This window comes from Nelumbo lutea, chromosome 1, assembly GCF_056320005.1.
Source record: "Nelumbo lutea isolate HS-2025 chromosome 1, American lotus-T2T, whole genome shotgun sequence".
In the NCBI taxonomy this organism is placed as follows: domain Eukaryota; kingdom Viridiplantae; phylum Streptophyta; class Magnoliopsida; order Proteales; family Nelumbonaceae; genus Nelumbo; species Nelumbo lutea.
The window spans coordinates 39811942-39837734 of record NC_142684.1 but is presented as its reverse complement, the minus strand read 5'-3'; the positions used below and the strand labels follow the sequence as shown (position 1 = coordinate 39837734).

The 25793-nt window shown below is 36.7% G+C and overlaps 1 protein-coding gene across 1 annotated transcript in view; it reads left to right on the top strand.

Annotated features, from left to right (window-relative positions):
* TEX1 (Transducin/WD40 repeat-like superfamily protein) overlaps positions 1-25793 on the top strand; it is a 49661-nt gene that overhangs the window by 714 nt on the left and 23154 nt on the right. The window contains exons 2-7 of the mRNA XM_088963716.1: positions 141-236; positions 699-828; positions 2494-2585; positions 2812-2880; positions 22074-22131; positions 22350-22449. Coding sequence (XP_088819842.1) covers positions 141-236; positions 699-828; positions 2494-2585; positions 2812-2880; positions 22074-22131; positions 22350-22449 — 545 coding nt within the window. The remainder of the gene's footprint in view (positions 1-140; positions 237-698; positions 829-2493; positions 2586-2811; positions 2881-22073; positions 22132-22349; positions 22450-25793) is intronic.

Genomic DNA, 25793 nt, shown 5'->3' with positions numbered 1-25793 from the left:
CTTCAGATGTTTGCTATGAACTCCACTCTATGTTGCAGAAATCCTAGGTTTATGTTCCCACTAATGGGGTTGTAGAATTCCTGGCTTTATTTTACATTCCTTATTAGAAATTAACGAGTGGTTCGTCTTCTGCTCAAAAGGTGCATTCGGTGGCTTGGAATTGCACAGGCACGAAATTGGCATCTGGTTCTGTTGATCAAACAGCTAGAGTCTGGCACATCGAGTCGCATGGACATGTAAGCTTCTTTTATCTATAGCCTCATGTTCTCAGATCATTTGAGGCTCCTGGACTTTCCCCACTTTATTTCCCCATTGCCATAAATTAATCTGTGGTTTTCCTTGTTAGTAGCAACGATGTCTATTTGGGTATAGCAGCACATAACCATCAATCTAGTTGGATACTTAAGGTCATGCTTAGCTACATTTTTGGTACGATATAGATGTACGCTTGCTTAGTTTTTGCTATGCTATTTGCGAAATCAATTAAGAATTTGGCATGATTCAGAACTCGGTGGGGGATTCAGTCGGGCATGCAAAACAACTATTTGAGATCTAATTGAGATAGTTCTCTACAATTTTTGCCCTTTTAAAATTTTTTCTTGTAAGGAAAGATATCACACACACACACACACTCTCTCTCTCTCTCATGTATATCTTCGTCTTTTCACTGATATTTTGCTTCGTGAAACTTGTTGCAGGGCAAGGTTAAAGACGTAGAGTTGAAGGGACACACAGATAGTGTGGACCAGCTATGCTGGGATCCAAGACATGCTGACTTAATTGCAACTGCATCGGGTGATAAGACTGTCCGCCTGTGGGATGCCCGTAGTAAGTGATAAATTTTGAAAATGGTGGCCATACTAGTGCTGCACATTACACACACACACACACACACACAAAATAAGTGAAAAAGTTAGGGAGGGAATGCTAGTTGAGCTGAGTATTGTTGTTCATTTCCTCTAGAGAATTGCAAGTATTGTGTCTATTTACAATAGTGGTAAACAAACCTGTTGCTTTTATGCTTTCTTGTGGATAACTGAAAATTGGACACCATCTCACAGATACCCACTCTACTCAATTAAGCCTTGTCCCAAGTATATAGGGTTGGTTACATGAATCCTGTTCTGCCATTCCATTATGTTCAGTGCCATATCCGTTGTTAAATTATGGGCTTTCAAGCCATTTTTTACTATTTCAGCCCATGTTCTTTTTTTGTCTGCCCTAGCTCTTCTAGAGCTTTCAACCTGCAACAGATCGCTTGTTTTCACTGGTGTTGCTGGCATTAGAACTTTTTGTGAAACTCTCATGAATCATGGATCTCACATTTAAGATAAAGAAAATTATTTGCAACTGAATCAGGGTCATTGAAGTTCAAGCCTGCTATATTGTTAAATAACTGGCCATTCAGATGGATGCTCAAGGATTGAAATATCGCAACATAACGGGGTGTATCGGCCGATACGTATCGTATTAGGGCCTGTATGGTACGCCCCTATACATAGTGTTTGGGGGACCTACCCATTTCAGGGGGTAGACGGGCCTTAAACTGACTCCCCTGAACCAGTTTGAGAGAAAAAAACTAAAAGAAAAATAAAGGCTAGGCCAATACGCCCCATCTGGCGTATCGGTCTGTATTGATATTCTGAACCTTGCGGATACTTAGCCTTTTCTTTGAGCAGCTCATTCATGTGTATAGTAGATCAACCAATGTTAATACTTACTTGCCAAAGGGATGGGAATACCATAACTTGTATGGGGTTCTCTAGCCACTGATGCTTTGGTGCAACTCTGAAATGGAGATTGCATAATGCATAAATTTGCCAGCCATATTTAGTAGCAGGAATCTCTCATCATTTTTTTTAATAAATTCCCTTCATTGTGTTTTAATCAAAAAGAAGAAAAAGAAAAGATTGTAAATAACTGGTCATGGTTGCTGTCTTATTTTTAAATTGTTGAACTTGAACATAGGGCTTAACCAACAAGAAATTGATAGTCTGCCATGAAAAAGCATTTCTTCTTCATAAAAAAAAAGGCTAGCAAAGGGTCATTGGATTTTTAGTTGATTCATCATTCATGTGGACAGTAAAAGATATTTACCACAGTTTTTCTCTTAAAATGTCCATTATTCGTATCCAGTCAAATTTGTGGATTCTTCTTGGCAGTTGCTTCCCATGTTATATCTAGTGGAAATGGTTTCTGCATTTCTTGTTACCTGCAAGACTAACATTGCGACCAGGATGACCAGGGTTCAAATATTGGAAACAGCCTCTCTGTGTATTTGCAGGGGTAAGGCTGTGTACATCTATCCCTCCCCAGACCCCACATTGGCAGGAGCCTTGTGCACTAGGCTGCCCTTCAACTAACTGATAGATTAAAACAGGAATCATTCTTTTGTTTCTAAGCTCTTATACTTTTATTGTTATGATGCTTTACTGCTTCCTTCTGTCTGTTATATGTTGAAATATCTTGTTTATTAACATTTGATTTCTGCAGGTGGAAAATGCTCTCAGCAGGTTGAACTAAGTGGTGAAAATATCAACATCACATACAAACCTGATGGGACACACATAGCTGTTGGGAACAGGGTATATTTCTTAGTCCCCAAAGCTTGTATTATTTCAAATTTCATTATAATATTGAATGCTTACTTAAGGCACCTTAGTCACATCTTTCCTTTAGTTTAGACTTCTTATGAACTTATTAATTCTATTGGGACTAAAATTCTTGCTAATGCTTGTCTTAGATATTACCAGATGTCACCAGAGTTGGCTTATGGCTTTCTATTTGCTACAACTGTTCTATTTTATGTAGGATGATGAGCTAACAATACTGGATGTTCGAAAATTTAAGCCCATTCACAAACGCAAGTTCAGTTATGAGGTAATTCTTCTTGGGTCTTTAAGTATATGCCTACTTGGTATTTTTACTATGGTGCAGTAACAATAAAGAAGAGAGAGAATAATTAAGAACAAGGGAGAGAAGAGAAGAAAGGTTTAAAGCTCAAAAAGATGGGCTGGCAGAACCCTCTTTATTATTTATAATATATACCCTAGTGGTAGTAAAGTATACAATTAAGCCCATGATGTAGGACCTGCCCAATTTCAGTCCTTAGAGAATGTGGAATGGCCTTCTATGATAGAAAATTTATGGCTGTTGTGTGTAGGGGTGCTCACGGTTCGGTTGATCAAATTGTGGGTCTTTTTTTCTAAGCCGAACTGGTAGTACCAGTTTTTGGAAAACCGGTGATCGTAACCAAACCAAAGCTGAATTGTTAACTGGTTGATCGGTTCGCTTCGTCGTTGTTTTGGTTTTTTTTATTTCATCATATTATATATAATAAGTATAAAATATTATATCATAAATTTTTATATGCATTATATCATATTATAAAAAACCGACCAATATACATAAATTTTTATATTATATATTTATGTATATTATATATTTTTCATGTATTTTATATTATTTATATATTATAAATGTATATATATGCATTATATATTATAATATGTATTTATAATATAAAATACATTATTTATTATTTATAATATAACATTTTATATTATATTACATACATAATATATTTTATATCATAAATAAATAATCTATTTTATATTTTATAAAATATATAATATATTTTATATTACATTTTTATTATATTACATATATAAATAATGTGTTTAATATTTTTATATTACATATAAAATGTTATATTATACATAATAAATAATGTATTTTATATTATAAATATATATTATACTATATAATGCATATATATACATTTATAATATATAAAAAATATAAGATATATGAAAAATATATAATATACATAAATATATAATATAAAAATTTATGTATATCGGCTGGTTTGGTTAACCGCCGGTTTTTATATTGGTTAACTGAAACCAAACCACTACCTTTGGTTTTTCGAAAATACTGAACCAAAACTGAACTGATTGGTTCAGTTAACCATAAATTTTGGTTTGGTCTCATCGGTTTGGTTATGCTTTTTTGTTTTTTCATGAATCATGATCCCCCTAGTTGTGGGCTGTAATGGCTTCTTGAAGTAATAAGAAAGGAAATAGAGAGAGAATATTTGGAATCACCCATGGGGTGCCTAGAATCACTCTAGGGTATGGGAGTTACTCACCATAATTAGCATAAGCTCAAGAAAACTCAATAAAATTCATTGATCATGGTGTAAAATGTACATGCATATTTACATACTCTAAACTCATAATAATCCTTGGAGTCAAATGGTTAGACTCAATAACTCTAATCCTACTTATTCAATGAGTTTGAAACTGTAAACATAGACAAACTGTAACTAGGCAAATCAAACCCTATCATTGGACCCCACAGAAAATTGTAAAGTGACAAAAACACCCTTGGTGTCCAATTCAGTCCAAATCCCTACCATCATTACATATTAGGACCTGTTGTTAGGCCTTCTTCTTTCTAGAATAAGTCTTTAAGAGTGCTGATTGATCCCTATCATTTCTCCCCGACTCCAAAGAACTTGACCTTGAGTTAAAAGTATGGTATCTTTCATAAAGATATGATGAAAGACTTCAACAATGATCCAAAAACACTCAGACATAAGCTTGCCTTTCCACTTGACAAGGAATTTCTGATACCCTCCTGTAGTAGTAGATATTATCTCCTCATATAAAACATCCTCTAGAACGTTATTTGTAATTGCAATAGTTGGTAAGTTAGGTATAGTAGCCTTAAAAGAAAACACATATCTGTGGTAAGAAATCAAGTCCTCAACATTGAAAATAGGATAAATTCCCATGCCATTTGGAAACTTTAGAACATACGCTACTTATCTTCTTGATGATTTTGTGAGGACATGAGCTCTTGCAGTGGAACTTCTTGTACATACTTTTAGGAAACCGCTATAGCCGTATATGTACCATAACCATGTCTCCCTCTTGATAATTTGTCAACCGTTAATGAGTATCAATTCTAGTCTTGTACAAATCATTGCTCAATGCAATTTTTCCCCTAACATCATGTTGTATCTCTTTGATGAGCCTAGCAAATACTTCTGCTTTAATACCTGCGCATCTGGCGGTAAAGTAAATAAATCAATTGGCTGCTTAGGCTGAACTAGTTTCCACTTCACGTGGGATTCTTTCTATGAATCTATTCACTGAGCTGTTATGAGCAAACTCAACTGTTGGCAACACTAAATCCCACTTGGAAGTATCATCACCAACCAAACACCATAAAAGATCTCCCAAGCTTCTATTGACTACCTCAGTTTGACCATCTATTTGGGGGAGAAACAATGTAGAGAACTTCATTTGAGTATTGAGTAGTTTCCAAAGTGTCTTCCAAAAATAACTCATAAACTTGGTATGCTAATCTGATACAATAGTAGCAATCACTCCATGAAATTGAGCTACTTCTTTAAAGAATATAGTAGCAATATGTGAAGCATTATGTGTCTTGCTGCATGGTAAGAAATGAGCCATCTTTGAGAAACAATCCACCACAACATAGATTATATTGTAACCCCTAGTAGTCTTGGGCAACCCAAGGACAAAATCCATGTAGAAATCCTACCATGGTTAATGAGGAATAGGCAGGGGTGTATATAGCCTAGTGTTTTGCTTTTGTCCTTTAGCAAGTTGGCATGTCCTACATTGCTTTATTATATGAGCAACATCATTCTTCAAGCTAGGCCAATAAAACCTATTTTCTACCATAACAATGGGGCTGGGCTTATCTCTACCAGAATGACTTGCTACACCTCTAGCATGTAACTCCTAAGTCCTAAATAACAAAGTCCTATAAATGAGTGTTTGGTAGACATAAACGAGTATCATAAAATAAATAGCCATTATGTAGTGAAAAGGAAGGATACTCATCTTGCTTTCCAAGTTGTAAATAGCATAAATGATGTTGACATCCTCGCAACCAACATAGTCTTGCTTTAATTGAGCAAAATCAATGTAAGCCACCTTACTTGGTGCATTTGCCACCATATTCTCATTCCTAGTTTGGTGCTTAAGACAAAGGTGTATTCTTGTAGAAACGATACCCACTTCCCATGCCTATGGTTTATCTTCTTTTGAGAATTCAAGTACTTTAACGCTTCATGATTAGAAAAGAGCATATACTCCTTGGATATTAAGTAGTGTCACCAATGTTGTAGAACTTGCACTATTGCATATAATTCCTTGTCATAAGGTGAATATTTTTTACTTGGCTTCATTTAGTTTCTCTCTATGAAATGCAATGGGATTGCCTATCCACACGAGAACTCCAATTCCTATGAATACATGCCATTTCAAAGACTTTGGAGAAGTTTGGAAGTTGTAAAATAGGTGTCTTTTATCATTTTCTTCTTTATAATCTGAAATGCTATTATTACTGCCTTGGTCCAATTAAATTTACCTTTTTTCATTGCATTGGTAATTGGAACCATGATATCGTTGAAACCCTTAATAAATGTCCTATAAAAGGTTTCTAGGTCATGAAAACTCTTAACCTCTTGAAGATTGGTAGGAAGGGTGGGCCATTCTAAGATAGCTTTTATCTTCTCTGGATCAACACTTAACCTTCAATAGAAACAATATGCCCTAAAAATATAACTTTGGATGTCATGATTTTTTTAGTTGCTGTAGAGTTTCTTTTGGTGTAAAACATTTATCACTTGATATAGATAATCAGTGTGCTCTTTTGGACTATGACTATATATAAGAATATCATCAAAATAAACAACTAGGAAACAACCAATGAAGGATTGAAGTACTTGAGTCGTCATCATTGTCTTAAATGCTGTCTTCCACTCGTCACCAATGACCAAGCCTAATTCGTATTTGATGATAGCCACTCCTAGATCAATCTTAGAAAAAATGGTTGCCCTGACCATCATATCAGGCATGTTATCGAGTCTAGGATTTGGGAACCTCTACTTGATAGTAACCTTGTTGATTGCCTTACTACCAACACATGTGCCAAGAACCATCTTTCTTTGAAGTGACAAGAGCTGGACAACACATGGACTAAGGTTTTCTCTAATAAAGCCTTTCTTTAGGAAGTCATCAACTTGTTGTTTAAGTTCAACATGTTCTGTAGGATTAATATGGTAGGTTGGTAATTTGGGTAATTGTGATCCTGGTTGCAAATTAATAGCATGTTAAATGTCTCTCATGTGAGGTAACTCATTTGGTAGCTCTTCTGGTGTCAATCTAAAACTCATCCAACATTTGGACGACTTCTTTGTGCATTTTAGCAGGTGGAACAACATCTGATTATTTTGCCTCCTTGGATATTACAACATATACAATTCCTGTCTCTTTGCTTTCTACTTCAAACCCTTTTTCAGAGAGCAAATGTAGTGGTTTTTTCTTAGATTCAGCAACGAGCTTTTGGGCTGTAGTCTCTTCTTTAGGTGGCCTAGCATGCTTTACATGGTTGTCAAGGCGACGCCTGGGCAGGTGCCTAGGCGTCTAGGTGCTTTTTGGGGCTTGCCTCACCCAAACACCATCTTTCATAAAATATAAGTTGTTTAAGTTTTTTATATTTTTATATTTTTTATATTTTGAGCTTATAATATTAAGATAAGTAAGATACACTGAATCATTTTGGTTATTTTACCTCCTTGGATATTACTACATATACAACTCCTGTCTCCTTGCTTTCTACTTCAGACTCTTTTTCAGAGAGCAAATGTAATGGTTTTTTCATAGATTCAGCAATGGGCTTTGGGCTGTAGTTTCCTTTTGTGGTGGCCTAGCATGCCTTTCATAGTTGTCAAGGTGATGCCTCGGCATCTAGGTGCTTTTTGGGGCTTGTCTCGCCCAAACGCCACGACACTTAAATATAAGTTCTTCAAGTTTTTTTTTTAATATTTTTTATATTTTGAGCTTATAATATTAAGATAAAGTAAGATACACTGAATCATTCTTTTTATTTCTTTCATTCAACAATAATAGAAGGTATGCTCCACTCCTTCCTCTTCTTTTGCTCCACCCTTTCTTCTTTTCTTTTGTTCAAGCAAAAACAAGGGCTCCACCCATCTTTTCTTTTCTTCTTTTTTCGAACAAAACAGGGGCTCTGCCCCTTCTTTTCTTCTGGAGCAAAAACAGAGACTCTGCTCCACCCCTGGAACAAAAATAGGGTCTCTGCCCCTTCTTTTTCTTCTTCTTCTAGGACAAAGACAGGGGCTCCACTTTTTCTTCTTCATTTCTAATGATTTTATTCATTCTTTATTTTTTCTATGACAAGAACAGGGGCTATGCCCCTTGTTTTACTAATATTTCTTTGAAAAAAACAGGGGCTTAACCCCTTATTTTTCTGTCCTAATATTAAGATAAAGTAAGATACACTGAATCATTCTTTTTATTTCTTTCATTCAACAATAATAGAAGGTATGCTCCACTCCTTCCTCTTCTTTTGCTCCACCCTTTCTTCTTTTCTTTTGTTCAAGCAAAAACAAGGGCTCCACCCATCTTTTCTTTTCTTCTTTTTTCGAACAAAACAGGGGCTCTGCCCCTTCTTTTCTTCTGGAGCAAAAACAGAGACTCTGCTCCACCCCTGGAACAAAAATAGGGTCTCTGCCCCTTCTTTTTCTTCTTCTTCTAGGACAAAGACAGGGGCTCCACTTTTTCTTCTTCATTTCTAATGATTTTATTCATTCTTTATTTTTTCTATGACAAGAACAGGGGCTATGCCCCTTGTTTTACTAATATTTCTTTGAAAAAAACAGGGGCTTAACCCCTTATTTTTCTGTCCTTTTTTGAACATTAAGGACCTGTTCGTTTGCTCTGAAGTCTGACATCTGAAAGCACAATAATTACATTAAGAGGTATATTGGTATTGGTGAACTTTTCTTTCCTCTGAACTCTGAATTCAGAGAATGTTGTTTTGAATTCTGAATTCAAAAAATGATCAAATATCCATTTTGACCCTATATATGAGAGTTTTTGTTTGTCTTTTTGGGGTATCATTGGAAAGGAAAAAGTTGTATGATTGCACTTTAAGAAATAAGAGATAAGAACAAACGAACACCCATTTTTCTCTTAAAGTTAAAAGATTCCTCTTAAGATATGAGTTAAGAGGAAACGAACAGGCCCTAAGTGACACCTAGATGACTAGGCGACTAAGCGCTCTCTTGTCGCCCAAGTCTGCCTTGGTGCCTTGAAAACTATGATGCCTTTTAATAGCTTCTAGTGACATTGGCTTCATAACAACTCACTTCCCATTAAATAAGAAGTGATAGGTGTTCTCCCTTCCGCAATGGTAGATATCCCTAATCCTGCCATACAACCAAGGCCTTCCAATCTATATGCGTGTAACGTTCATAGTAACAATGTTGCATGAAATAGAATCAAAATAACTACCATAAGATATAGTAACAAGGGCTCGTTTAGTTACCGGAATTGTTGTCTTATCAACCCAAGCAATCTTGTATGGTTGTGGTATCATTTTTGGTTGCTCCACAGTGCCTTTAGAAATCACATTTATACTACAACCACTATATATGATAAGTTTACAATACATGTCTCCATTCTTAACAATAGTCTGAAATATTGCTGTATGAAGCCAATCTTCCTTGTTTTCTTCCTTTGAGGATGTAAGAATATGTCAAACCACACTAACAAAGTTGCTATCTTCATCTAAAGTATCATCATAAGTGAAGGAATAGTCCTGTTCTTCCACTAAGTAATCATCTAGATCATCCATTGCTTAAATACCTACATAAATGATATTAAGGCTTTTGGTAGGACATTTGGTAAGCCATATGGTCCTTTCCTCCACATGTAACATAATTAGTATCAGGCTGTTTTTTCTAAGTAACACCAATAGCAACTAATTTACCCTTATTAGAGTTGGCATTAGAGTATGTCGGCCTAGAAGTCTTTCCCCCATCAGCTTGATTACAAGCTGCATACTCCCTGGCTTATGATACAAATTGCCTTGTATTTGTTTGCTTTGAACTGTTCATTTTGACAGCCACTTGTTTGGCATCCTCCAAGTCAAAGATTTGAGCAGTTAACATCTCCTTTATTTCAACTTGTAGTCCATTCTTGAATTGAGCCAACTTTTGCGGTTTTTGCCTCTTATTTTTTGTAGTATCACATCTAATGGATAAATCATCAATTTTTTTTTGCATGTATTCATGCTTTACTTGAGGTTAGTCAATTCCTTATACAGCTCATCTTGGAAGTTCATTGGGAGGTACTTGTCCTTCAAATGCTTTTTCCCAGCCACTAGGGGTATAAGACAAGGTGATCCCCTATCCCCTTTTCTGTTCCTACTTGTTGCTGATGTGTTGGGAAGGTTGATCCACAGAGCAGACTCTAGGGGCCTAATTAGAGGGTGGAGGGTTGGTAGGGAGGACATCCCACTCACTCACTTATAGTTTGCTAATGATACGATATTGTTTTGTGAAGGAGGTAATGTGAGGTTCATCAGGAATTTGAAGTTAGCGATTCAACTTTTTGAGCAAATGTCAAACTTAAAGGTGAACTTCGGGAAAACTTGTGTTGTGGGTGTGAATATGGAGGAGGGAGAGGTTAGGGAGAATGCAAAAGTGCTTGGGTGTGAGGTCTCAGGTTGGCCGTTGAGTTACTTAGGTTTGCCCCTAGGTGACAATCCCAAGAGAGAGTTTTTGAAGCCCGGTGGTGGAGAGGTTTGAAAAAAGGCTTGCTTCTTGGAAAAAGAATTATCTCTCCCTTGTGGAAGGACCACATTGATCAAGGCCATGCTTGCAAACTTACCTATCTATTTCCTTTCAGTGTTCAAAATTCCAGTGAAGGTTTCCATTAGGTTGGAGAGATTAATGAGAGATTTCCTTTGGGAGCTAGGAGAGGAGAAGAGGGACCATAGAGTTAGTTGGAAAATGGTGACCAGGAGCAAAGCTTGTGGAGGTTTGGGGCTTGGGAATATTGGGAAAAGGAACTCGGCCCTCTTCGGAAAGTGGTTGTGGAGGTTTTCTTTTGGAGCAAGAGAAGCTATGGGCTAGAATAGTGGCAAGCATACATGGGATGGAGCAGAATGGATGGGATGCTGGAATCAGAGCAAGGACCACAAGCAACTCACCTTGGAAAGGCATTCATGATTTGCTTCCAGTCTTTTCCCCATTGGCCAAGTATGATTTGAACTCTGGCACTTGCATAAAATTTTGTGAACAAACTTGGGTGGGGAATGTTCCTCTTAAGGACTTGTTTCCCTCCCTATATGCCCTCTCTGAGTTTAAAAATAAACCAAATTCTTTTTTCATCACCCCTTCATCCTCCAGTTCTGGGTTTGGGTGGAACCTAGGATTGAGGAGGGCTGTGAGGGACTTTGACTTCCACAGTGTCTTGAGCCTTCTTGACCTCCTTGATAATGTCTTCATTGACCCCTCAAAGGTGGACTCTAGAACTTGGACCCCGACTCCCACGAGCTCTTTTTCCTGTGCTTCCTTTTTCAGAGTCTTATGTCAGTCCACCAATCCCGCAACCTCTCCTTTCCCGGTTAATGAGGTTTGGTGCAGACCAATCCCTCCTAGGGTTGGTAGTTTTTGTTGGGAAGCCTATCTGGAAAAACACAATGCTAGTGACTTGCTTCAAAAGAAGAGACCTTATACATGCTTATCACCTCGTTGGTGTGTTCTATGCAAAGTGGATGGGGAGACTGGTTTTCACTTATTGGTGTCGTGCCAATTTGCAAAGTCAATCTGGGAATGGGCTTTTTCTCTCTTTGGGCACAGGTGGAACCCTCCATCATATATTTGAAAAGCCTATTTTCTCCTTCTTTGTTCAAGTAGCGCGTGAAAAGGGGAAGGACAATGTGGAGAGGACTGAAGGCTGCAGTATGTTGGTCCTTATGGGAAGAAAGAAATCTTAGAATCTTTTCGGATAAGGAGAGGGGCTGAAGAATTGAGGGCTGTGATCCATATCAGGGCTGTACAGTGGCTGAAATCTCTAGAGTTATTCACAGACTACACGGTGGGTTACATGTTAAGGAAGTGGGGTGAGATTGCAAGCTGTATGTAGTCCAAATCAGTTGTGAAGGTGTCTTGGACACCCCCACCTGCTGGATTCCTAAAACTGAACTTTGATGGGAGTTGTAGGGGGAATCTTGGACAGTTAGGGATTGGGGGTATTTTTAGGGATGAGAATGCGGTCATTTCAGTCATTTTCTCAGGTCCAATTGGAGTGGAGGACTCTCTTAGAGCTGAGATCTTGGCAGTTATGGAAGATGTTTAGAAAGCTAAGGAAATGGACGTCAGAAAACTCATAATTGAAGGGGACTCGGAGGTGGCCATAGGGTGTCTGAGGAAAGACAACTATGGATTATGGAAGTACAGCATTGAGAAAAGAAAGTTCAAGTGGTTGGTGCGAGAAATGGAAATCAGGCTGAGTTGGGTTAAAAGATCAGCTAACTCTATAGCTGATGGGCTAGCTAAATAGGGGATAGAAAGGGATGTAATGTTTTGGGCTAAGTTGTAACTAATTTGCTTCTTTTTTCCTTTCTTTCTTTGAGGACTTAAGTTGTATTTGGAAGATAAGAGTGCTTGTCTTCCTTGATGTAACTATTTCTATCATATTTTAATAAAATTATTGAAGTTCTTCTTGATAAAAAAATGTAGAAATAGGACCATGACCTCTATTCTCCAATTGCTGCTCCATGCTTCTCCACCATACTTTAGCATGACTGTCAAGCTTCATACATGCAAATGTGATCCTTTGAATCTTTGATCATTAGTCATGTCATACCAATCAAAATATTCCTCTAGCGAAGCCAACCAATTTGAAAAAGATTGAGGATCTAAGTCTCCATAGAAATTAGAAACATCCACCTTCACCTTCTTGGTTATGTCATCTACATAGCCACCATGTTTATTGTTTTCCATCATCTCATCAAATAGATTGGTGAGAGATGCTTCTTGATCAACTCCTTGATGGGCATTTCGGGCTCGATTAGCTTGTGTTGGTGGTACCTTAGTGCAGTTTGTAACTCTTTGCCGTGCTCTAAGATTAACAGATCCTTCACATTCATCTTCATTATCTTCTTGGACAACACCCTTGTTATTTCCTCCATCCCCTACATTGATTAGGGGTCTTCTTGTTGGATTTCTTCTTTAGCCTCTTGAGGTTTTTTTACTTGCTATTTTAAGGGTTTCAACTCTTGCAAAGAGTGCTAATCAATGAATTCCTTTGTGTATTAGTTAGCTGACCCCTATATTGCTTGCCATTATGTTAAGCCATGATGATAAGAGCCTATAACCTTGGCTTTGATACCAAATTGATGTAGGGCCAACACCCCCTGAGTCACTCATGGGGTGCCTAGAATCACTCTAGGGTATGGGAACCACTTACCATAATTAGCATAAACTCAAGAAGACTCAATAAACTTCATTGATCTTTATGTAAAATGTCCATACATATTTATAGACTATAAAGTCATAATAATCCTAGGAGTCAAATTGTTAGACTCAATAGCTCTAATCCTACATATTCAATGACTTTGAAACTTTAAACATAAACAATTTTTTTTTTAAGTAAAATAAAATTCATTAAAATAAAAAGAAGAATACATAAGGAATGTGATAAGCCATCACCCGAGAGAATAACATGACTACTAACTCCACCCCTCCACCAGCTACAAAACTGAAAAAAACTAAAGACACCTCAACTAACAAACAAACTGAACACCTTTGCAACTAATATGACTGCATCACTACTCTCAGCAAAAACTTGCAGAAACAGGGTTCTAATCTCCCCCTTCGAACACCTTCTCCTGACAGTCGACATCTTCATTCCATCTCCCACTTCTGATTTCCTTTTCCTTTAGAGTTTCTTCTCTTTTCTTCCCCTCAAACTCTATGAAATCTTTCCTAGCGAAATCCTCTCCACCCCAGAAAAACAAACCCTGGCTTTTGCCAATTTCAGCATCTTTTTTAGCCACCTCTTCCACTGAGATACTTCCAGACTTCATCACCTTCCTCTCCGTATTTTTATCACACTCTTACAATGGGGTTAGACTTGTTTTCTATTTCCTCACCCACTGTTGAATCTCCACGTGCTCGTGTGGATTAGAATCAGCCCGGACATCTTTACCAGCAGCGCCATTTCCTATTTTTTTCTTTGATAGGATGCAACCCCTCCTCTTATAAGCCTTTTTGAAATTCTTGGTAGGTCCAGATCCAACCAAGCCACACTTAAGCCGAGAGAAGATTTTTGTCACACGAACAGTATGAGAGTATTTTACTCATGATGTTTTTTGAAGCAGAGAAGGAGGAAAAGAAGGCACTTCCGCAGGAGAAAAAAGATGACCAGAAGACAGTTGATGCCCCGTTGATAAAGGCTGTTGAAGCAGTCCCTGACTTGAAGGCATACTTGGCTGCTAGGTTCTCTCTCAAGGCCGGCATGAAGCCCCATGAGCTTGTTTTCTAGAGGAAACTCCGGATTTTTGTTCATTTTGGTCTGTCAGTAGTCAGAACTTTTGTTTTTCAGTTGTTACTGTTTGTAGTCACTTATTTTTTTATGTTTAACAGTTTTAAGCTTGCAAGACGCATGATGTTAATTTTTGATGAGTGGACGAGATGAGTCGTGATTCTCATTGTGGCTATAGCTGTGGGAGTTAATACAATCATTCTATTATTTTACTCATGATGTTCCACAGGTTTTCTTGGACTTCGCTGTGTCAGCAACGTTAAGCATAGTGTTAGCCTTCCTCCTCCTACCTAAATCCACACCCATCTTTCAAATCACCACTTCCTCGACAACCCGATGGTCATACCTTGTGTCCTCGGATAAGGACAGGGAATGGTGACTAAAGGTTCCATGTCCTTCGAGTCCATCACCATGAGCACCTTCTAAATCGATATCTGCAAGGTCTCTTGCCTCCACCTCCTTTTCCCTCAAAATAATCTCATCTTCTTTAACACACTCATCCCCACCCCTCGGATCTTCCTTCAATTAGAGTCCGAACTGGAGTTGACCTACTATCAAATGATTTTGCACCACAACTTCCACATTTTCCACCACTCCTCCCCTGCTCCGATCACCGTCAGTAATATCTTCCTTGCTGATGATAGGATTTTGCTCTTCCTCACAGGAAGAAAGAACCTTTGCAAGATTTTCATAAGTCTTCTTCTTCTTCCACAAGATCACCTCTCTTATTTCTTTTCTTATGCGAAGCTTTTCTCCACCTGAATTAATCGGACCCTTCCCATTACCATCCTTTGAACTTTTGAACTTCACGGTGTGCTTCCTTTTAATCTTCAATTTAATTGGGACAATCTTCCTTCTTCGACTATTTGACGGAGACCAAGGATGGTGGGCCCTGGTCTCCACCCCAAAAGTTCTTTGAGGGTGTTAATGGGAAGGGGATTCTTTGAGGGCTGAGGTTTTGGCCATGATAGAAGGTGTGCAAAGAGCAAGGATGTGCGCATCAGTAAGTTGATTATAGAAGGAGATTCAAAGCTGGTGGTGGCTTGGCTATAAAAGGAAGAAGCTGGACTTTGGAACTGCAACAGTGAAAGAAAGAAATTTAAATAGCTGACATGAGGCATGAACGTGAGAGTAAATTGGGTTAAAAAAAAGGCTAATGGTTTTGCTGATGCTTTGGCAAAACAAGGGGTGGGAAGAAATCAGTTGTTTTGGGCTCAATTGTAATTGTATTTTTGTCTTTGTAGAGAGTTAAGAGATTTTACCTTTCCTCCTTTGTAATTTGTCTTTTATTATTAATTGATAAAGAAGTTGTCTTTTATTTTTAATGAAATTTGCAGTTATTGATAAAAAACAATTCAAACCCTATCACTGGACCCTACAAAAAATTGTAAGTGGACAAAATTATGACCCCTGGTGTCCAATTCAGTCCAAATCCCAAATACCATCATTATGCCATATTAGGACCTGTTGTAAGGCCTTTTCCTAAAATTAGTCTTTAAGGGTGCTGATTGAATTATTGATTCCTATCAGCCATGTTTCAACACTCCCCCTCAATTTGGGTGATAGATATAACTCATACCCAATTTGTTATATAATTCATTATGCTGCAGTAAGTCAGGAAGTTCAACCCCTTGGTGAAAACATCAGCTAGCTATTTCTTGTCATAATACGTTTACCAATCTGAAAAGCAAAGGAAAATAAAAAAGGAGAAAGAATTTCTTTTTGATCTCTTCATCCAACTTTTTCCCTTCTCTCTACTTTTAACTTGATATTGTTGGCACCTAGTACTATTGCAACCCATCAAGACCCTATTTTTTTTCTTTTTTTTTTTTGAGAAAAAGGTTAAGGATTTTATCATTCATTCACTGTGGTTCTTAACATTACCTCTGTGTGCATGTACAGTGAGTCACTATACGAAAAAGTATAAGTAGGCCTCATCTAACCTGCATTGAGAAGCAAAAAATCACAAAGATTTTAATAGGGAATATTACAAAGCAAATCTGATATGCTTAGCCAAGAATTTATGTTCCCATTCACCAATCTAATCACCTCATTTGCGGAATGGCTGGAAGACTCCAAGATCCTGTGGCTTCTTTCTTTCCAAATGCACGAAGTTGCTGCTGCAGTAAAAATGCTCCGGAGCTTCCTTCCTTCTCTTCTCAGTCCCTGCATGCTCCAGGACTTTACATGATCCATCATAGTACTTGGGAAGCACCAGGTGAGGTGAGATTCAGAATCTTGCAAAAATGAGCATATACTTATCTTGCCAAGCTGCAATGAAAGAATAAATGATCTACTGTATCCCTACAGGCTTCACATATAACACAGTTCCCGGACTGAACCTGGACCCCTATTCTGATCAGATTATCTTTTTTAGGCATCTACCTATCACAGCTGTCAGCTGTCCACAGCAGAAACTCTGCCTTGAAAGAACCTGGGGAACCTGGATTTCTGAATGAGGAAATTCTGTTCTTTGAGTATTAATTAGCTGACAGTAGAAAGATTTTACATTGAACCTTCTGGATTTTTCCCGTTTTCAATACCTTTTGTCTTCCTGTTCCAGCTTTAGGCAATTATTATTTAGAATTCTGAGAAGAGGATGAATCCTTTATTTTATAAATTATAAATTATTATTTTAATTTGCATTAAATAACAACATATTTATTATTTAAAAAATAAAAATATTGTTTACAAAATATTTGAGAATATAATATACATTGAATATGTCAAATCCACTAATATACATTTATATAAAAAATGTTATTTTTTTTATTTTAGAAAATTTATAGAAATACAAATATTAATAATGGAATAATTATTTTAGTAATTAAGAATTAAGAATTTGCATATGCTATGTGTCTGAAATTTTAATAGATTTAATATATTTAAGTTACGATTATATATTTTTATAAATAATTGATATTTTAATTTAAATTTTATAATAACATATTTATTGTTGAAAAAGATAAACAACATTGTTTACCAAACATTTGAGAATTAATTTTTTAGTTGACTTTTTTTGTTAATGTTGAAAATTAATAATATTAAAATAGAAAATAATTGATATAATAATTCGAGTATAATAGTTGCATATGTTTTGTGCTTTGGACTTTAATAAAAAATAAAATAATAATGGCTTTGTACATGTATTAATTTGAAATAAATCTATATAAAATGTCTTGGACTCTTGATTGATGCATTATCAATAATTGTATGATATCTAGGTTGGCTTAAGTCTAAGTTGGTCCCCACCTTCACATGGTTTTATTAAGCTGAATTTAGATGGTAGTGAAGGAAATCCGGGTTCTTCTAGCAAAGGGGGAGTTTTTAGAAATGAGGAAGGAAGAAACATAGCCATTTACACAGGTCCGATTGGTGTGGGAGACTCTCTGAGGGCTGAAATAATGGCCGTGTTGGAAGGCCTCCAAAGGTCTAAAGAGCTGCACATTCATAAGCTTCTAGTTGAGGGGGACTCAAAAGCTAGTTATTGAATGATTCCAAAAGGATTAGGAGGCCGGGTGGTGGAACTATATTAATGAGAAAACATGTAAGTGGCTATCTCAAGGAATGGAAATTAATGTACAATGGGTGAAAAGGAATGCTAACTCGTTTGCTAATTCTTTAGCAAAATAGGGGGTGAGAAGGAATCATTTGTTTTGGGCTGTTTTATAATCCTGTAGTCATGTTTCCTGGGCGAGGGAGAGTTAAGAAAGTTTATCTCTTCCTCTATCCTCTTTGTACATCTTTCTTTTATATTAATGAATCAGTTTCTGTTTTTTATTTTTTTTTATTTTTAATCAATAACAGCGGCTTTCCATTAATAAGAATCAAAATTAATTACAAGGAAGGGGAGATAACTTTCTTAACTCCCCGGGTTGGGCAAGAGCCCCCATAAAAGAAATAAAAAGAAATTACAGCATAGCCCAAAATAAAGAATCCTGAGCCACCCCTTGCTTAGCTAACCCATCAGCAAAAGAGTTAGTATATCTCTTCACCCAGCTGTACTTCACTTCCATATCCTTTGTCAGCCACTCATAGTTTTTCTTTTCATTGATAAAGTTCCACAACCCCGCCTTACTCTCTTGTAGCCATCCTACTACCACCTGCGAGTCACCTTCAACCACAAGTTTCCTTATATCCAACTCCTTTGTCCTTTGTATTCCTCCCAGAACCGCAAGAATATCAGCCCTGAGGGAGTAACCCCTATAGGGCCTGAAAGCAGAGCTGAAATAACCCCTTTCTCATCCCTGAAGACTCCCCTAATACCAGATTGTCTTGGGTTCCCTCTACTGCTGCCATCAATGTTCAATTTTACAAATCCATTAGGGGGAGGGGTCCAAGAAGGACTAGTCCCAGTTCTAATCTGAGCAGCACTGGCAATCTCCTTCCATTTTCTCAACAAGTCATCTGAAGTAAAATCAGTAAAAAAATCTGAAGTCTTTAACCATTCTGCTGCCCTAAAGTGAATTGCTTCCATTACAGTTTCAATACTCCTCTCCCTATCTGAGAAAATCCTTGAGTTCCTTTCTTCCCACAATGTCCAACAAACAGCAGCCCTTAGGCACCTCCACTTGATCCTTCCTCTTTTCAAATGCCACCTGAAAAAGGAGTAAGAAAATAAAGTTTGCACAGACAGGGGGGTTCCACCTACACCCAAAAAGAGAGAATACTCACTCTCAAATTGTTAGTCACAAAAAAAAAGAAGCTGTATGATATCTATGCATCCCGCTGTATTAATTGTTATGTGTTTCTTCATATATACCATTAAAATATGCATTTCCTATGCATTTTAACTTTATGGCTATTTTTGATACTAAATTTAGTGTTACTAATATATTTATGGAATTTGTATTCATTTCCCTAGTGTATCCAAGCGTCTCCTTATTTTTTGTCCATATCCGTATCCATATCCAAATTGTTTGGTATGACCAGTATTGATACTTTGTTCCTTGGGCAGCCCTAAACGGGTGGTGGACAACTTCCCCACTTGACAACCTAAGGATGTCAGCTAGTTCTTCCATATTATCCACCTTCCCAACCGAGAATATCTCATTTTTACATAGATAAACTTTCAGTTCAGAAACTGCTTCAAACTGGATTAGCAGCCATTTAAGATACAATAATTGATTTGCATCAACTGGCAGGAAAGAGTGTCACCAGCATATTGCAACAACGTTGCCTCAGTTTCCTATTCCTTGACTGTGAAACCTTGTAAAAAGCCTTCCTCTACTGCTCTTTTTGTTGATTCGATGGGGCTTCCATTGCACCAATGAATAATTGTGGGGAAAGTCTCCTTGGCAAAGCCCCCTAGAACTTAAAAAAAAACTGGCTGATTCTCCATTTACCAAGAAGGAAAATTTTGAAGTTGACACACAAACTCACATCCAGTGTCTCCATCTCCTGCTGAATTGCATATGGACAAGAATGTAATCATATAATTTCCAACTTATGTGGTCATAAGCCTTCTCCAGGTGTACCTTACAAAGCAAACCCCTTACACCACTCTTCAGCCTAGAGTTGATATTGCTCATTTGCAATCAAAACTCTGTCAAGCAATTGCCTGCTTGGACAAAAGCCCCTTGTGTATGGGATATTTTTAAAGGTAGTAACTTTCTCATCCAGTTGGATGGCACCTTGTGTATGGGATATTACTGAAGCACAAGGCACATGCAGCAATGGAGCCAGGAATTTTCTCTTGGGGGTCAAGATATATCTTTCTTTTTTTACTTATGATAATGAATAGTTATATAACTTTATATTAAACCCTCTATATCAAGAGGGGGGGGGGACTCATTTACAGGGGTTTTTTGTTTTTCCACATGATGTCTTCTTGGCAAGAACAATGAGATGAGATAAGGAGTAGAGGCATAATTTAGAGGTGAAAGAGGAAAAAGATGGCGGGAAGGTTTGGATCAATTACAAAAGGCTTTCTTCAAATGAAAAAAAAACAAATATGTCTATATATATTTAAATTTTGGAAAAATAAATTTTGATGATTTTGTTATTTAATAGTAAAAAATGTAGTTTTAAACAAGAGGAAAGTATGCTTTTCAAAAAAAAAGAAAACCAAAAACAAGAGGAAAGCATCAGTTACCCATCCCCTACTTTGTGTCATAAGTTTTGGAGTGGCGGACAACTTATTACGTGGCTCCACCCCTAGGCCCCACTAACTTATTACGCGGCGGGCCCCTTCCCAACACACACACACACCCTTGGCTCCGCCCTTGGGCACATACCTTTTGAAAGTGCTGCACCTGGGGCCTAGGCAAGGAGCATACCTTAAAGTGCATCTCATCTTTGTGCCTAGGCATACCTTTTAAGTCACTGATATGAAACCAAAAACTCCCAAAATTTTGTTCATTTATGTGAATTCTAGCTTAGAGTAATATCTAATTATTATTCCAGTTTTCACTTTTCTTGTTGGACCAAAACTGTAGAGTGAATGTGCAGTCTGCTCATCAAATTATCTTTAAATTATAAGTTGCAAGAACGCAACTACAAATTCTCAACTCATCATAATTTTCATTTATTAATGGGCCAGCACTAGGAAGAGAACAGGCAGGGACTACTTGTCAGATTATCTGATTTAGTAAAATCTTAACTTTGTTATCAAGATTCCCCAAGGTGATCGTAAATGGTCTTGTAATCTTGAGGGGACCTAGTCTTGTAATTCGGCTTTTCTATTTGAGAGTTTAAAGTCACATATTTGGTATTTACAGCTTTAAGCTGATGACAGTGGTATAATGTAATGCTGGTAGGATAAAAATATGTGTTCATGTATTCCTTCAATATTTTTGAAATATAGTTTCAGGAAAAGTTAAATAAGTTAAATGTGTACATCTATATTTTTATTATTTAAGATTTTCGTTTTTAAAAACTTGGAAAGTTTAGCTCTCAGACCAGTCAGTCAATCTGCCACCCAGCAGGAATACTGGGTTGATGACTGGGTCATATTTAGTATTATTGCTGCATAACAATTGAAGGTAGTTTATGTCTGTAAAGGACAGAACACTTATCCTTGATGCTGTTAACTATGCATGGCATTTTATAACCAGCCCCCTGTTTTCAATTGGAATACGAGTTGCCAATTGCATTCAATTCTTAGTACTATCTGAATTTGTTTACTGGTGTTTTTTTCTTGATGATGATGCCAAAAGGCAATTAATTTGATTGTTTTGGTATGAACCATAAGTTTCACACTTCCACTGGTTGAATTGTCTCATTGATGCATGTAGATCAATGGGGGCTGGGGTGTTTTGGAACAGGTTTTGTTACGAGAGGACGGGGGTGTTTCTTTGGTCATTTTTTTGTCAGGGTGATTCCTTATCATCCCTCTGTGTACCCTCATTCTATCTTTGGATAAATTTTCATTTTCTATAAAAAATGGTGCATGATGTATATCGTTTATGTGGAATCTAAGTAAACAAAAGGGGCATTTATAGATTCATAACTGTAACCAATTTCTTTCAAAAATCCATGAATCATGAAACATATTCTCAATTCAAACCAAGGAAACCGACAAACTGGGTAAATATGGGGTAGAATGAACTTTTCTATTTGTCATGGTAGAAAAGTATAAACCTAATCATGAAGGATTGTTCCAGATTTATTTGCATTAGTCAACGTCAACTTTTTGCAGAGCATTAATTTTGTATTATGCTTCTTGATCAGGTAAATGAGATTGCTTGGAATACAACAGGGGAGGTTTTCTTTCTTACAACTGGAAATGGTAAGAATAATTTCTTTCCACCTGTTTTATGTAGTGGTGCTCTTGGCACATCAAGTGGTATATCTATTCATGCATATTGAAATAAAATTATTCTCTGGTCATTTCTATCTTTCAAGGGAAATTCACTTTCATCTTGTCTGTCCATTCTTATTTCCTTAACATGAATCATATTTTCTTATTGGTGAAAACCTAATTTTGGGGATTTGTATTGTTTGTAGGCACTGTTGAGGTATTAGCTTACCCATCTCTTCGTCCACTTCACACCCTTATGGCTCACACTGCAGGCTGCTATTGCATTGCTATTGACCCAATAGGAAGGTGACTCAAAAGCTTCTTCCTTCTACTAGTAATCATCTTCTTTTACCATATAAGTTTTAATGTTTTGGTTGTAAGATATGACTGAAGCTCCAGGGCAAATTAGTGGGTTTTGGCACTTGTCCCTTTCAATGGAAATATTCCTGTTAAAATTCAGTGAAATTTGATAGGTTTTGAAAAATTTTGCTGGGTGCAATTCCTACATGTGCTTTACTATAGCTTTTGGAATATGATGGCCAAAAGTTTTTTACTTCATTAAATTATAGAAGTGAAGAACATGCCAATTCCTTGCTATAACTTTGTCTCATGTTCTGATATTGGTTGAAATTATGTTGGTCAACTCAACTCAACAAATTGTCAACTATGTGTGGTCAGCCACATGAATCCTGCTCCACCATTCCATCCTGTTCAGTGCCATATAAAAAGGGCAGCACAGTGCATGAGGCTCCCACCAATACGGGGTCTGGGGAGGGACGGATATATGCACCCTTTACCCCTGCACAGAGAGGCTGTTTCCAAGATTTGAACCCTGGTCACCCAGGTTGCAATGGAGTAACCCAACTGTTGTGCCTAGGTCCACCCTGTTCAGTGCCAGTGCCAATATCCATTGCTAATTTATGGAACCTGCATGCATTTCTGACTACGCCAATTCCTTCCTTTTTGGCCTGCCCCTAGCTCTTCTAGACCATTCAACTTGCAGCATGCCACTTCTTATTTTTTTTCTGATAATAACAGAAAAAGGAAATTTTATTAAAATAAAAAACACAAATTACATCCTGGTGTAGAGATTACTCTACAAGCCATTACAGAAAACTTTCCAGATTATTTTCAACTTTTATTAATTTTTTTGGAAAAATCTATTATTTAGTACTTTTATATAAATAATCTCTATTTTTTTAAAATAATAAATATATTTTTATTTTTAACACAAATTGTTTATTTTACATATAATTTGAAATAAAAAATATAAATCATTTAAGGTAGACAAAATAAATTATTTTTATAATTTTTAGTTTTTATTAAAATTTTTGGGAATATTAACTATGAAATTATTTAGTTCAGTTTTTATAATTATAATTTACAATTTTTGTTAAATTTTAGGGAAGACTTATTTATTTAGCATTTTTATATAAATAATAACTCTATTTTTTCAAATAATAAATATGTTTTCATTTTTAACATATAGTTTATATGTAAAATAAAATATATAATTCATTTAAGATAAATAAAATAAATTAATTTTATAATTTTTAGTTATTAAATTTTTGGGAAAACATAAATATTAAATCAAGGTTTGGAAATGTTGCCAAATTACGGCCTGATACGCCTTCGTATCGGTGAGTATTAGGCTGTATCCATCAATACAGTGCGATACACACTGAACGCTGGCAGGATAGGCATAGAGTTGTAGCGTATTCTGTGATGGTGAGCATGGATACGGATAAGATACATTAAGGCTACAACTTGGGTTGGGTTTGATTGATGCTTGTGTTAGGGTTAGGGTCGAAATTCATGAACCCGACTTTTTCAGGTTGGGTTAGGGTTGGGTTCTGGCCAACCTGGCCCAAGTTGTAGCCTTAGTGTATCGTATCCGTATCCATGCTCACCGTCACAGAATACACTGCAACTCTATGCCTATCCTGCCACTATATATGATATATCATACATAAATATATGTTATATATATTATGTCATATATAAATATATGTTATATATATTATATATCATACATTGATTTTTTAGATGTACGATAGTTGTATAGCCCTCACTACATACTATCATGTCTTTCTTTTAAGATAATCACTTCACTTAATCCTTAATGAAAAGACTAAAACCTTAATAAGATATTTAATGTTTTTTGAATATTTTATTTTTCATCTCATCTCTAATGTTTGGTGCCTATAAAAGATCTATCATAAGTCATAGCTCATAGTAAACTATAGTCATTTCTAACACATATTTTTCCGATTTTGTACTAAAAGAACTGATAAAAACATCAACAAATACTAATAAAACATAGAATTAATATATATAGTGAAAAGTGAGTTAAGATTTGAGATTAAATAGTTTTATGAAATTTTAAGGGATGGGAAGAAGGGTGGGTTGGGCCTAGACTTCGGGTTGAAGGAATTTAGTTAGGGTTTGGATTAGGGTTGGGGGTTTAAAACTTACGGTTGGGCTAGGGATGGCCTCAACCTGACTTAACCCAGCCTGACTTGCAGCCCTACGATACACTCCGTATCGGGCAAATCGTATCTATGTTTTAATCCTTAGATGGAAACCAAAGGTTGGTAGCATTTGCTTGGGAATTGATAAGGGATTCCAAGATTCAAAGAGCTTTAACACGAAACAACTTTTTTTGGAGGAAGGTGATAATGAAGGGTTGGATTTACTTGATTGTGCTGTCCAATTCTGAAGCTGGACTGGTGGTTTGAAGGGAAGAAGAGTGCTCCTTTGGTAGGGAACAAAACTTAAGTCCAACTAGTCCAAACCTGCTTTCAGAGGTTTAACTTTTGCAGCATGTCCCAGTGGAGGTTTCAATTGCTTCTCGGACACATTTTTTAGCAGCAAAAATGAGAATTTTATTCAATTAAGAGAATTAATACAGAGTTACATCAGATAAAACACAAACATTTCAATAGAAATTTTTACAATAAAGCCCAAAAATGCTGTTGCCTTTGAACTCCCTGTTTAGCTAGAGAATCAGCCATTCCATTTGCAGTTCTCCTAACCCATGTAAATGAGGCATTAAGTTCCCTTGCTATGGTTACTATCTCCTTTAACTGATGTCTGTAGTACCAAGGAACATTACTACTTGAATTGGTCCAAGATATCATTGTTTTTGAGTCCCCTTCTATCTCCAACTTCTTAAAATTGACTTGCTTGGCAATTTTTAGCCCTTGAAGCAGAGCTAACAGTTCAGCTTTAAAGAGTCACCTTCCCCTAAAGGTCTTGAGTACATAGCCAACACTTTGTTTGAGGAGTCTCAGATCACACCACTAATGCCTGCCATACCTGGATTTCCTATAGAGCTCCCATCAAAGTTCATCTTTAACTTATTGGGGCCTAGCGGCTTCCACTCCATCACTTTTCTTTCCTTCATCTCTGCAGTGTGTGCCACTTCATTCCACACTCTTACAATATCCGTAATTGAGATATTTTGGAAGAGCTAGAGTGATTTTATCCAATGTGCAACTCTTATCTTTATGGCTCCACAATGGCCTCTTTTGGCCTTTGCTTTTCATTGAAAATTCTTGCATTCCTTTCCTCCTATACTGTCCACACCACTGCTGCCCTTGCTGATTTCCACATCACCCTCCCTCTTTTTGTTGGCTTCCTTAGAAAGT